General features: G+C 35.7%; 1 protein-coding gene across 5 annotated transcripts in view; it reads left to right on the forward strand.

Annotated features, from left to right (window-relative positions):
• Window positions 1-14,289, forward strand: part of COLEC11 (collectin subfamily member 11) — a 68,979-nt gene that overhangs the window by 39,418 nt on the left and 15,272 nt on the right. For 3 of the 5 annotated variants that reach the window (XM_023494651.2, XM_003757894.4, XM_031951175.1), the window contains exon 4: window positions 13,040-13,111. The exons of the other annotated variants lie outside the window; for them this stretch is intronic. In XM_023494651.2, coding sequence (XP_023350419.1) covers window positions 13,040-13,111 — 72 coding nt within the window. The remainder of the gene's footprint in view (window positions 1-13,039; window positions 13,112-14,289) is intronic. 5 annotated transcript variants of the gene reach the window in all.

The following is a 14,289-nucleotide window of genomic DNA, read 5'->3' on the forward strand; positions in this document are numbered from 1 at the left end:
TCTCTTTCTTTCCCCGCTTCCTCCCCTAGATGGCAAGTAATCCAACATATGTTAAACATGTGCAATTCTTCTGTACATATTTCTACAACTATCAAGCTGCACAAAATTAAAAAAGAAAAAAAATGAAAAAGAAAACAAAACACAAGCAAACAATGACAAAAAAATTGAAAATACTATGGTGTGATCCATACTTAGTCCTCATAGTCTTCTCTTGGTGCAGATAGCTCTCTCCAGCATAAGACCACTAGAACTGGCCTGAATCACATCGCTGTTGAAAAGAGCTAAGGTCAAGGTCCAGAGTTTTTACATTTCAGGAGTAAGATTTGAATCTAGATTTTACTGGCTCTAAGCCAGCATTCTATTCACTATGGTTTGCAGCCTCTCCTTAGTCTTTTGCAAGTGATGCTTTCCTACTACTAGCTGATCAGAGCAACATTATTACATCCTTATCCTTTCTGACTTTATGACTCCTGGAAATAATATTATCCCTCACGGGCCAGACTGAAGCTATGGAGGATATCTGTGATAGTAGAAAAGCTTGAGAGAGGCAGTGTAGTATAGTGACTGGGTTCAGAATCAAGATCTGAGTTCAAGTTCCACTTCTGGAATTTAGCAGCCAGTCACTAAACCTCCTGGGAAGCTCTATAAGACTAGAAATTGCAGAACAGATGCTAACACATACTGATAAAGGGAATTTCCTCATCAAGAACTCGTAGGTCTTGTTTTCTTTCTTTCTTTTTTTTTTTTTAATGGCCTTGGAAATAATTGGTTCAACCAGGCTTGCAGGAATTTTCTAGGGGGAAAAATTGCTCTTTGGGTAGAAATATTCATGTGGTTTTGAAGCCAAAGATTCTAAGGAAGAGGACTGAGAATGTACATTTTCTTTCTCTTATTTAACAGGTCCTCTTTCTCCTCCCAACTCCAAATGGGACAAAGCAACCAAAGGGAGCACATAATATGTCCTCATTGCATATTTCTACAAGGAGATTTGAAAATTCACTAGACACAATTACTTCCATCCTGGCCCTTTAAGTTTTAAAGCACTGTGGCTCCGACACCCTAGAGTGCAGTGAGCTAATCTAATATCACCATTCTCACATTCCATTACATTAATGAGAAGTGGAGAAAGCCTTACATTTGTCCTCTAGACACACACAAGGAGCTTGAGTAACTCACAGCAGGAATGTAATTCTTATTAATTTTAATGAAGATATCATACAGCCCTTTAAAGTGGAGATGGGGCAAAAAGAGGCACTTGGAAATCAGCTTCCTCAGCAATTTTTAATGAAGATTTATCATGTGCCCATTATAAACCCCAGAAATCCTGCCACTAAGTTCCCAATGACCTGTCAGCTTCCAGGTTCAGGGATGTCCCAGGTTTCCTGTACTATAAGAATATGGGGGTGGTTCCCCCTTTCATCTCTATTGCATTTCACAGGACAATGAGTCTAGAAAGTCAGTAAGGCACACTTTTAGAAAGCCCCTTTTAAGCCTAGTTCTTTATTCCTCAGGCAGTGCTGGCTGAAAACAGTCAGCTTCTTATTCTAATAAAGGCTGCAGAGCAGCAGGAAGGAGTTGGGTGCTCATTTGTTTGTCTCATTATTTCCAAAAAGCAATCCATCCTCAATCGGATTCTTACCTCTTCTTACCAGTCATTTGAACTTTACCCTGTGCAGTCAGAGATCTGCTCAATTTGCCAGCTAGAGGCCACAAGACCAGAATGAATGGATACACCATCAGTAGAGAATCCTAAGTACTACGCCTGCTTTTTTCCCTACTGAGAATCAAACCTGAGAAACTGAGGCCCCCACTGCTTGATCAATGCCTGGAGGAAGGAAGCTAAACTTGGCTTGGCTGAAAATACTGGACCTTCAGGACCAGTTTCTGAACTCAGCCTGATCGCATATCATGCCTTGTCAGACTAGATCTCTTAGTTTATGGAGGGAATTCATGAACTCAGGGTAAAGTGGATATGACAGATCTCCAAGTTATTGTCACCACCCATTGGATCCTACTTTGCTAAATATGTCAAAATTGCCAATGTCCCCATCCATAATAACATCCACTGGAAGTCTTTATTGTTAGCAGAGTTCGTCATCCCATTCACTGCTATATTTTAGCAATCTGAAGCATTCAGAGATTAAAATAAAGGGATTGTTACTCTGTTTTGGCAGAGGAGAATACTGAGAGAAGGTACATGACTTACTCATATGTGTCTGAAATGGGATTTGAACTTGTTTCTTCCAAAATTCAAGCCTAGCACTCCAAACTGACTGTTGGCTATGCATGGCCTATATCCAGCTGTCCATGGTCTTCATTATCCTTGTATCAAAATCTCCTTTTGAGATGGGTCAGGGAAAGAAAGCTATGACTGTAAAATATATCAGGAAGAGCTTTCCATTGGAAATCAGAAGAGACATGAATTCAAATTTCACTTCTGATACTAGCTCTGTATCTGTGGGTCAGTAATTTAACTTCTCTGAGAATCCTCTATAGTATTTAGTAATAACTAGAGTATGTGTTATTGTAAAGATAGTATATAAGAAAGAAAAGGAATTATGTGAAATAAAGTTAAAAGGCATATTGCAACTGGATTATAGAGAGCCTTAAATGCCAGACTAAGGAGCATGTATCTCCTAAACCTTTAATCATTATATAAATGTCAATAAGATTCAAAATGATCTGGAAAAGGAAATGGCAAATCACTCCATTATCACATATGATCTGACATTCAGTACTTCAGTCCTTTTTCAGAAAGATAGCTGAGGAAACTGATGTAACAAAAAGTCACAAGATTATAAGATCAAAGTTTTAAAGCTGGCAAACACTTCAGAATTATCTAGTCCAACCTCCTCATTTTATAGATGAGAAAACTGAGGTCCAGAGAGTGTCAAAGGTTACATAGGTGGAAAGTAACAGATTTGCACCCTGGTACTCTGATTCCTGTTTTAGCACTTAGATTACTTTGATTCTTCAACATTTTTTCATAGACCAATAATTTTGTCTTACAAGTAACTAGTTTATAGTGAAAGAATTTTGGTATTAAAAATGGACACCGTCTGTAACATGTTGAAATAATACCATGGATATTGTGGTTTCTAAAAAAGAATAAATCCATTTTCAATTTATGATGTATCTCTGATTCTAGACCAGTAAAGTAAGGCATAATATGCTTTGTGTTAAAGCCATTTTGGGGTGTTTCTGTACAAAAGCATACACAAAGTCTATGATAAATTCTTGGATTAGTCTATGATAAATTTATAGCATTTATTGTTTATGCCATCCCCTTGGTGATGAAACATGTTCTGCCTTTTTTGACATCTTTTGTATTGACTTGACTCGTTATTTACTTACTTATTTTTGGTCTTTTTTGGTCTGCTTGAGGCAGTGCTTTTTTGTTATTTAGTTGTTTTTCAATCATGTCTGACTCTTCATGATCTCTTCTGGAATTTTCTTGGCAAAGATAATGGTTTGCTTTCCTTTTCCAGATTATTTTATAGATGAGGAAATAGAAGTAAGTGACTTGCCCAAAGTCACACAGCTAGTAACCTGAGTCTAGCTTTAAACTCTGAGTATGAGAGAGGCAGTGCAGTGTAGGGTAAATTTGAATTGAAGTTAAGAATTTCCAGTACTCATTTGGTTACTAGTTTCTTGTGGGCTGTTGAGCTCATAAGTCCCTGATCTTTTCTAGGTCTTAAACTCCTCACCTAAAAATGAGAGGGATAGATTAGATCAGGGATTTTTAAATCTGGAGTTAAGACTAAACAAAGGATATGAACAGACAATTTTCAGATGAAGAAGTTGAAACCATTTCTAGTTATATGAAAAGGTGCTCTAAATCACTAATGATCAGAGAAATGCAAATTAAGACAACTCTGAGGTATCACTACATACTTTTCAGATTGGCTGAGATGACAGGAAAAGATAATGACAAATGATGGAGATAATGTAGAGAAATTGGGACACTAATACATTGTTGATGAATTTGTAAACTGATTTAACCATTCTGGAGAGCAATTTGGAACTATGCCCAAAGGGCTATCAAATTGCATACCCTTTGATTCAGCAATATCTCTTCTGGGCCTGTATCCCAAAGAGATTATAAAAAGGGAAAAGAACCCATATGTGCAAAAATGTTTGTGGCAGCCCTTTTTGTAGTGGCAAGAAACTGGAAACTGAGTGGATGCCCATCAGTTGGAGAATGGCTGAATAAGTTATGATATACGAATATTATGAAATATTATTGTTCTCTAAGAAATGATGAACAGGATCATTTTAGGGAGGTCTGGAGAGACTTACATGAACTGATGCTAAGTGAAGTGAGTAGAACCAGGAGATCATTGTATTGCTACAGCAAAATTATAAAATGATCATTTCTGATGGATGTATGGGCTTGTGGTGAAGAGAGTCATTTGGATCCAGAGAGAGGACTGTGGGGATTGAATGTGGATCACAACATAGTATTTTCACTCTTTTTGTTGTTGTTTGCTTACATTTTGTTTTCTTTCTCATTCGTTTTTCTTTTTAGTCTGATTTTTCTTGTACAGCATGAAATTGTGAAAATATATATAGAAGAATTACACATATTTAACATATATTGGATTACTTGCTGTCTAGGGGAGAGATAGGGAGAATGGAGAGAAAAAATTTGGAACACAAGGTTTTGCAAGGGTGAATGTTGAAAATTATCTATGTACATATTTTGAAAATAAAAAGCTTTAATTAAAAAAAGACCTAAAGATATATAGATGGATATTAAATGGATTTGGATGGGAGGATGATCAAATCTTTATTTTCACTTACCTTTAACTAAAATTTAGCATTTCCTTCAATTATTTAAAAGCAATATTTTGAGGTGACTGTCCATGACACAAAAATGTTAAAGACATTGAACTAAATGCCCAGATTCTTATACTGTAGGGTCTTGTAACTGAATGTGGGGATCATGAAATCATGGTTTATTATTAATAACTGTTTGATTTTCATAACTATTTTATATACCTATATTTTTGAGGTCATGCAAAAATTTCACAGGTGAAAAGGAGTCACGAGTGGGAAACATTTAAGAAACTGGTCACAAGAGGATCTTTAAGCTCTTTGTTAGTTCTAAATCCTATGCTCATTGCCTTCTCCAGCTTTTCTCTCCCCAGGCACCTTGTGAAAAACTCTCAATAAATATTTCTTGATTGATTGGCAAATAATCAAGGAGAAGAAATAAACACACAAATATGAGCAACTTCCCCAAATTAGTACTAGTGTTTATTTCATGGTGAAATCTCTGAGATGGGCTAACAGCCAAAAGCTTTCAACTCCTTTTCAGGTTATAACTTATTTACAACAGCAGGATGTGTCCTAGACTCTCACTGAATCCTTCAGCTGATGAAATGAATCATTAATTAATCTCTCAGCTAAGGTGGGAAAATTTATGTGGAAAAAAAGCCCAATTATATTCATCATCCCAGGTGTTTCTTCTGGAGTGAATCCCCTCCAGGGTCTAATTATCCCTCTGTCTACTTGTCTGTCTTTGCTCTCAGGCCCCTTCTTTCAAAGAGGAAGAGGGAGCTGAGAGCTGGGGAGCTGCTTTTCTCCACTAGATGCAGCTAGTTGTGAATCCCTCTCTGCAAGGGTCATTGCAGCTTCTCTTCCCCTCTCTAGGTCAAATTTCTGGAAATGGTTCAGCCTTTCTACAGGCCAAATCCTCCCTAAAGATTACATGCTTTGGGGAAAGGCTGAGTTTGCACTTTATCATCTTTTTCAGCTGGAATTTTCCTAGCAAGTAGCAAATTCTCCTTCCAAATAGAGAGTTCTTTATCAGGACTGAATTGTATGGAAGGTTATCAATTCCTTCACTGAGGAGGGGGTTGGACTATAAGATTTCTAAAATCCATCCTAACTCTAATGTTTTGTCATTCTACTCTAAATAAGTGAAAAGTAAAATCCTGAGGGTGTGTACATATATTCACATCAGTGGGACTGCCACCATAACATGACCCTTTTGAAAGCAGAGTACAGTTCAGTGTAGGTGGATCTTGGACACGATCCTGAGAGCTTTATCACTGAATGTTCCAGAGGGATTTCATTATGACAGATTCTCCTCCTACATGGATCTACTGCTAGGCCTCTGATGTGGCATGGGATTATAGACCAATAGTCACTTGTATTCGTGTTCCAACTGGACTTCTCACTAGCTGTGTGTCACCAAATCTCTTATTTTCTGTGAAAATGAGAGTGGTTGGACTAGATAATTGCTGGGGAGCTTTCCCAGTTCAATGAATTCTGTGATTACATAATATGATATAGTGATATTCTTGTGTATTAATCAAAATAATCCATTGTTAATTTTGTAGGGATTCCTCCAAACTTCCTTCTGGTGGAAGCCTTCTTAGCTGTAGTGAATCATAACCTGAATGATAGAGTAACTCATGATGTTAGGAAGGATGTCAGTATGTAGAATAGTAGGAGATTTAAAAAATGAAAGTAAAATTTAAACCTTAAAAGATAGGTTATTTTCCCTTCAAGTCCTCTCTTCAGGAATCCTCAGTGACTCCCTATTGCTAAAGAGATAAAAATACATGCTTATTAGTCTGGCATTTAAGGCTCTCTATAATCCAGTTGCAATATGCCTTTTTAACTTTATTTCACGTAATTCCTTTTCTTTCTTATATACTACCTTTCATCCAAGCTGAAATGCTAGCAATTCTCTCTTAGACAATTGTATTCACAAAGTTGTCTCCTGTGACTGGAATGCACTCCTCTTTTCTCTATCTACTAAAATCTTTCAAGGACCAGGTCAGTTGTCATATGCTCGCTGAAGTTTTCCCCAGTCCATCCTGGATAAACTGCTCTCCCCCTCGTCAAAAAATTTCAGAACATGTGTTATTTCATGCCATATTGTGTAGCATATTGCTTATTTGTGTATATTTTCTAAGCTTTCCCTGTTAAACTGTGAACTTTTAAAAAATTTTGTTGCTTTGCTTTTTAAATTTTTGTATCCCCTAGTCCCTAGTCCACAGGACTTCCTCACACATAGTACTAGATATAGTGTTTATTAGACTATAGACTTCAGAGAAGATGCTGATCTACATTAGTAACAGGGTTTCTTTACTTGGGAAAATACTAAATTTAAGAAATCACAAGTCTGGTCTTTATCCCTTTCCCTCCTAAGGAGAAATAATGCTTGTTGAATTCAATCTCAGTATTGTGGTTCTAGTTTTAGATTCTAGCTTTTCAGGATGGAGAGAACTTAAGAAAGTTTCAGACAAGAACCACAAAGATCATCAGAAGGCAGGGGATGGAAATGGGGGAGAGAAATCAACCCTTTCAGAAATGGCTAAAGGAATACATTATCTTTCAGTCCTTTGTCACAAGTGAGCCAGCCTTGCTGCATGGTTGTATTATATAAGCTACACCCCAGGTAGAATTAATTTCCATGCAGAAGGCTGGTCAAGCAGCCAGAGTCTTTGAGCAAAATACTATAATCAAGCCTTCTCTTCAACTCCCACTCTTACCCCTTTGCAGCTAACAAAATCATTTTCCTTTTAATCACGCTTTACGAAATAGGTGCCATCCTCTTAAGGGTTTGCTCCATAAAAGCTAATTTCTGTCATCTTTCACTGTGACACGGTGCTTCGCAGTGATGTCGGCCCCATTATTTCTTTACCCATGTAGCATTACTAATTCAGTCTGTGCACTTTGCTTTATTTTGGTAACCATCTCTCCCAACCCTCCTTTCCCCTTTTTTTTATCTTCTCCATTGTTGCCAGGATGTTTTTTTCTTAGAGGAACTAAATATAATGAGACACTGTGTCATAGCAAAAAGTAGATAAAAGTAGCCTCTTTATTAGAGCCTATTTAGACTGAGCCATGCTTTAGGTATGGCATACAGGAAGATGACTTTGATCAGGGGTTTTCACTGCTGTAGTGATTCAAAGTAGCAGCTAGTAGGAGCAAAAAAAGAGGTTTGGGGTTGCCAGTGGAGCCTAGATATAGATTATTCACTTATTTGTGTATTTCTGACAAAATATAAAACTTCTTGAGGGCAGGGACTGTTTCAATTTTGTCTTTGTTTCCTCTAAAGCATATAATTTGGGCTTAAATATTAATAATAACTAATTTGTAGCACTTGAAGGTTGGTTTATAAGTCACTTTGTATATATCATTTCACTTGATTCTCATAACCTGTGAGGGAGAGGTTCTAATTATCCCTACGTTACCAGAGGAAACTTAATTTTGTAAGCTTCTGAGGCAGGTTTTAAATTCTTCTTTGATTCCAATTCCAGAGTTCTATTTATGTCCACTACAATACTATATACACAAATGAAAAAGTATCCCTATGGGCGACATATTGATTTAGAAAGCCACAAGTTAACATTGTTTATGTTGTATTGTATTTTTATTTATTTTAATTAAAACTTTACCAGTTATATTTTATCTGGTATCATAGCACTCATTCTGCCATCTAGAAATCTCATATTACCTAGCTTATTAAATTGAACTGAACTGAATTAGGTTGTTCCTTGTTCACTGTTATGTGGCTGTGAGGGCAAGAGCTTTTGGAGCTGTGTTTTGCCTGTTTCTGACATGACTTTCTCTTTGGCTACTTTGTACAGTCCTTCTTTCATCTCCCCTATAGATGGCCCTATATCTGAGTTAATAGTCATAATTTAAAAGTCATACTTTTTTTTTTTTATTATTTTGAGAGTTTTAAACTAAAGAATAAAATGACATTTGGAAGTTAAAATTGTGTACCAAGAATTGTGCTAAGCACTGGAATATACAAATACTGGAGCAACGTGGTCTAACTCTTAAGGAGTTTACATTCTCATAGAGAACATCTGGGAAGATTCAACTATAGGGTGGATGGAAGCTTGTAAAGATTTTCCTCACATATTTCCCTGTGGTTGGGGAGGATCATAGTATTGATAACTAGAAGAGAATAGAGATCTAACCCCTTTATGTTTTAAAGATGTAGAAGGGCCCAGAGATTTGTCCAATGTCCCATAAGTGGTAAGTAGCAGATCTAGGATGTAAGTCTACTAACCTCTCATTTTAAGGGACTTGATGTCTTAACACCAAAGAGTTTGAAACTTTTGGTTGGTAGGAGCCTTAGTTCTTAATGTTCTTCCTACTCCAAGGCATTGTGATATCATGGTAAGAATGCTGGACTGGGAATTGGAGGATCTGAATTAAATGCTAACTAACACCAGTTATCTGTGTTACCTTAGTTAATTTATGTAAACTCTCTTTGTTTCATACATTTTCTTTCTGTAAAAATGGAGATAATCATATTTTCCTGACTTATCTTATAGGATTATTGTGAGAAAAGTGCTTGGTAAACCTTAAAATATTCTAGTAATATGATTTATTGCTGATGATTATGGTTACAGACTATAAAAGATACCTCATGGTAGCATGGAGGGAACTTGGATTATTGAAGACCTTGCCAGCATAGTTTAATTTCTGGCTAGAGCTTAAAAAGCAAGAATACTTCAAGCATGGGTCTATCCATTAGTGTGCATCTTTTGTCAAAGGACCAGCCAGTTATGGAGAACTAGTTATCACTAGCTTGATCATAGAATAAAATATTTTTCAGCCCCTATTAACTACTAAAGGTCATCTCAGAAATCATAGAAGAGCTGTGTTGGAGGGAGTACCCTTGCCAACTAAATGAGATATTCTTTAAATATTATTATTTATAAATATCAGTAATATAAATTATGTTAATATCCTGGTGGGGGTCATATTTTGAGGAACTCCAAATCCTTTCTTGTTTCACATGGACTACTATAGGATAGTGATAGAAAGTGAAGGATTATGAAGCCTCTTAATGAAGGTGAAAGAGGAAAGCGACAAATTCGGCTTGAAGCTTAACATTAAAAAAAAAACACTTAAGATCTTGCCAACTGGTTCTATCATTTCCTAGCAAATAGAGAATAAATGGAAGTTTATACTCTTGTATGCAAAGATCATTGCAGATGGTGATTGTAATCATGAAATTAAAAGATACTTGCTTCTTGGAAGGAAAGCTATGGCAAATCTGGACAGGATACTAAAAAGCAGAGCTATTACCATGCTGACAAAGTTATGTATAATTAGCTATGGTCTTTCCCGAAGCAATGTATGGTTATGAGAGTTGGAGTATAAAGAAAGCTGAACATTATAGAATTGATGTTTTCGAATTATGCTGGAGAAAACTTTTGAGAGTTTCTTGAATGGCACAAAGATCAAATCAGTCAATTTTTAAAGAAATTAATTCAGGATGTCCGGTGGAAGGTCAAATACTGAAACTAAAGCTTAAATATTTGGACTATATAATGAGAATATAGGACTCATTGGAAAAGGTCTTGATATTAGGACATATTGAAAGCAAAAAGAAAAGAGCATGAGAGGGATAGATAGTGTCATGGACATGAACTTGGATAGACTTTTAAAGATAGTGGAGGATAGAAGGCCTGGTGTACTATGGTTCATGGGGATCACAAGGAGTTGGACATGACTGAATAATTGAACAACAACAACCATGGAGAGATAATAGAGTTAGGCTAAGATTTCTGATAAATAAATGCAATCTTGTGGAGCTAGAGCACAATTGTATTTCTTTGATTTAGTATTGCTATTCTTCATATGAATATAAAATTGAGAGGCAGTGTGGTATAGTGGATGGAGATAGTTTCAGAATCAGAAAGACTTGATTTCAAGCTCTTTCTCTGACACACATTGCCCAAGGTTGTACAGTACTAGTCAAGTCATAACCTTTGAGAATTCTAGGCATCTCTTTTCAATTCTCTTAGTTGCAGAGAATGTACCACCCTCTATTATTAGAGGAGACTCTTTCCTGGGAGGTCTTTATATAAAAGAAATCATATATGTCCATACTCCCTATCCCTAAAATTTTCTGGACATATCTATTTTTACATAACTAACATTGTCCAATGTATTTCTTCCCCTACTTTGCATAAAAGAGTGAGCCTTTATAACAAATAATAGAGGACAAAAAAAAATTGTTCAGTAAAACTAATCAACATACTGAAAAAGCTTGATATTATATGTTATCTTCCACACCCATAGTCCCCCACTTCCACAAAGAAGTGGGGTTAACTGCCAAAATAGCTATTTGTTGGGCCCAAGATTGGTCATAATAATACTTTAACATTCAGTTTAGATTGTTTTGCTGTGATTCTTTCCACTTACATTGTTATATTCATCATATGTATTATTTTCTTGGTTCTATTTAATTTACAAAGTAAAATTATTTAATTCTGACTTTCACCTTTTTTTAGGCTGGCCAGCTGTCATGAATGTGCATGACTGCTTAGGCTTATGAATTTGTTCGAATTTATATGGATGTATGAGAATATGGACATATGCATCTGCATATATGTCTGATATGGAAGTGAAAGAACGGTTCATAGTTGCCAAAACACTTTCCTCAGAGCAGTTTAGTTTAAGTATCATTATCCCCTATTTACAAATTTGGAAATTGAGACCCAGTTATATTATATTGTCCACAGACATATACCTAGTATTATATAACATACAGACATATAGTTAAGTATCAGGGTAAGATTTAGACCCAGGTCTTCCAATTCTAAATCTAGCATTCCTGATTGTGCAAGAATAAAAGCAGATGTTAAGTAGCAAATGACTAGCTACTTTTTTTAGTCAGTGTTCTATGGAGAAAGAGAGGAAGAAGGAAGCAAGGATAGATAGCTATTTGGACAGGAAACTGAGTCGACAGAACTGGTATCTAATATTCCTTTCCTCTCCTGAAAACAAAAAGAGCCTTTAGACAATGAAGACCCCCAAAATCTGAAGAACAAAAGATTCTCATTTAGATAGATCTGTAAATTCATTAATATGTATAATCCCTACATTTGAATACAGATTACAACTCTCTGCATCTTCTCATCCTGTGCCTTATCTGTAAAGAGTCCACCCAACACACTCAAGAACTTTTTCTTTTCTTTTTAAAAATTTTTATTTTTCTCAGTTTCATGTAAAACACAACATTTTTGGTTACACATGTAAATTCATTTTTAACATATTTCCTTATGAATTATGTTGGGAAAGAAAAATTAGAACAAAAGGGGAAAACGAGAGAAAAAAACAACAACAAAAAAAAGAAAAGAACAATGAAATAGCATATGTTGGTTTACATTCTATCTCCATAGTTCTCTCTCTGGAGGTGGATGGCATTTTCCATTTAAAGTTTATCGGGATTGCCTTGGATCACTGAAAAGAAGCAAGTCTGTCATAGTTGATCATTATACAATCTTGCTGCTGCTATGTTTTCCTGGTTCCGCTTGTTTCACTTAGCAGCAATTCATATAAATCTTTCCAGGTGAAGACCTTTTTCTAAATACACTAATGTTAAGCTTTTTTCCTATATTTGTTTCTAAGTAAAGTCTTAATTTTTAGGCTATTCAGCATTAGACCATTAGCAGAGAAGTCTCTTTTGGTCCATCTTACATTAATTCCCAAACAGTCATCAGTAAAATATTTGTTTCCTGCTTCTAACAGAAAGGATGTGATAAGTCTTCCTTTGCAATTAGAAATGAGAATCACTTGATTGTGTCATGTGTCATAAAGTTATCACAAATGGAGGAAAAAAAACTCATTCATAGGAAAAGTTAAAAGTTTCTCTGATTTCTTGACCTGAGTAGTTTTGTAAGGATTCAGGAAAAAGAGATTTTTGGTTGGTATGGAGCAAATGGTATCTTTCTTCTTGTTATAAAATCACATGATAAATTATAGATTTCTTGGGTTTAGAACCAGAAAGATACCATTTGACCCTCTTGAGCTTTATAATGGACACAACCTTTGAAGCTGTTGGTTTCAAGGGGATTACTTCTTTCTGTGGATAGAATATGTGTAGTCCATGTGAGCTGTACAGAACTTCCAAAATATTAGAATGTAAATCATAAGTCTCTTAGATTTTTCCATTTATTCAGGAAATCTATAAAAACATAATATTTTAAATAATGCGTTCAAAACATCTTTCATTTTCTTTCATTTTCTTTCTTTTTTTTTTTTTGTACAGGAGACATGGGAGACAAAGGACAGAAAGGGAGTGTGGGTCGTCATGGAAAAATTGGTCCCATTGGTTCTAAAGGTATCTTTTGACTCAGTCTTATCCCATACCTATGTTAACTGGCAATTCATACTGCCATTTATCCTTAGGATGAGTCCAATAATTGCAATCTTTGCCAGAGAACTCTTTATGTTTTTTGTTTTTGGTCTTTTGTGAATGGCAGACCTTGTCTTGTTTTAATTACTCATCAAAATGTTTGAAAGCTCTCAGAAGGAGTTTCAAGAGATATCAGCGATAATTACTCACTTTAGGAAGTTTTCTCTCTCCAATTTATTAATTTTTAATGTTTTTTTTTTTAATTTTAAGTTCTAAATTCTCTCCCTCTCTCTAGCTACTCCCCAACCTATTGAGAAGGCAAGTAACATGACATCAATTATACATGTGCAATCATGTAAAATATATTTCCATATTAGCCATGTCACAAAAGAAAGCAATAAAAATAAAGTGAAAATTATACTTCAATTTCCACTGAGAATTCATCAGTTTCCCTTTTGGAGATAGGTAGTATTTTTCATCACTTTTGAAGCTTTAAAGTAAACTAAACTCTCTTCCTTCTCTTGAGCATCATCCATTAGCACAACAGTTGGAAGATTAGGTTAAGATAGCCAGGTGATTTGATGGATAAAGCAGCAGGCTGTGGAGTCAGGAAGACTTGAGTTGTGGTCCCAGATATTTACTAGCTGTGTGATCCTGAACAAATCACTTCTCTCTTCCTCAGTTTGCTCAATGGAAAAATGCAGATGATAATAGCACCTCCCTCCCAGGATTGTTATAAGAATCAAATGAGATGTTTGTAAAACATTTGGCACAGTGATTGGCACATAGTAGATGTTATATGTTAACTATTTTTATTATCTATGATCTTCCAAAAATTCACTATTGTTCTTGAGGACATTTCTAATTATTAATATCACATTCATTTCTCTTCTTCCTCCTTCTTCTCTACCCTCCTCTCCCCCTGCACTGTGTAATTTAATCTATATTGAGGAGTTCCTGCTGCAGACCCGATTCAGCCTGGAAACTTCTTATAATGTAGTTCTAGAGAGTTTGGGGGTGTGGAGGGGGTGAGTATAAGTGATTTACTCATTATGCTAAGCCATATTTATCTGTTTTCAGTCAACATTTTTTAAGTGGCACTGCATTGCACTAAACACTGGGCATGTAAAGAAAGACAAAAGACAGTCCCTGTTTTTATGGAA

Source organism: Sarcophilus harrisii, chromosome 2 (genome assembly GCF_902635505.1).
Source record: "Sarcophilus harrisii chromosome 2, mSarHar1.11, whole genome shotgun sequence".
NCBI classification, from domain to species: Eukaryota; Metazoa; Chordata; class Mammalia; order Dasyuromorphia; family Dasyuridae; genus Sarcophilus; species Sarcophilus harrisii.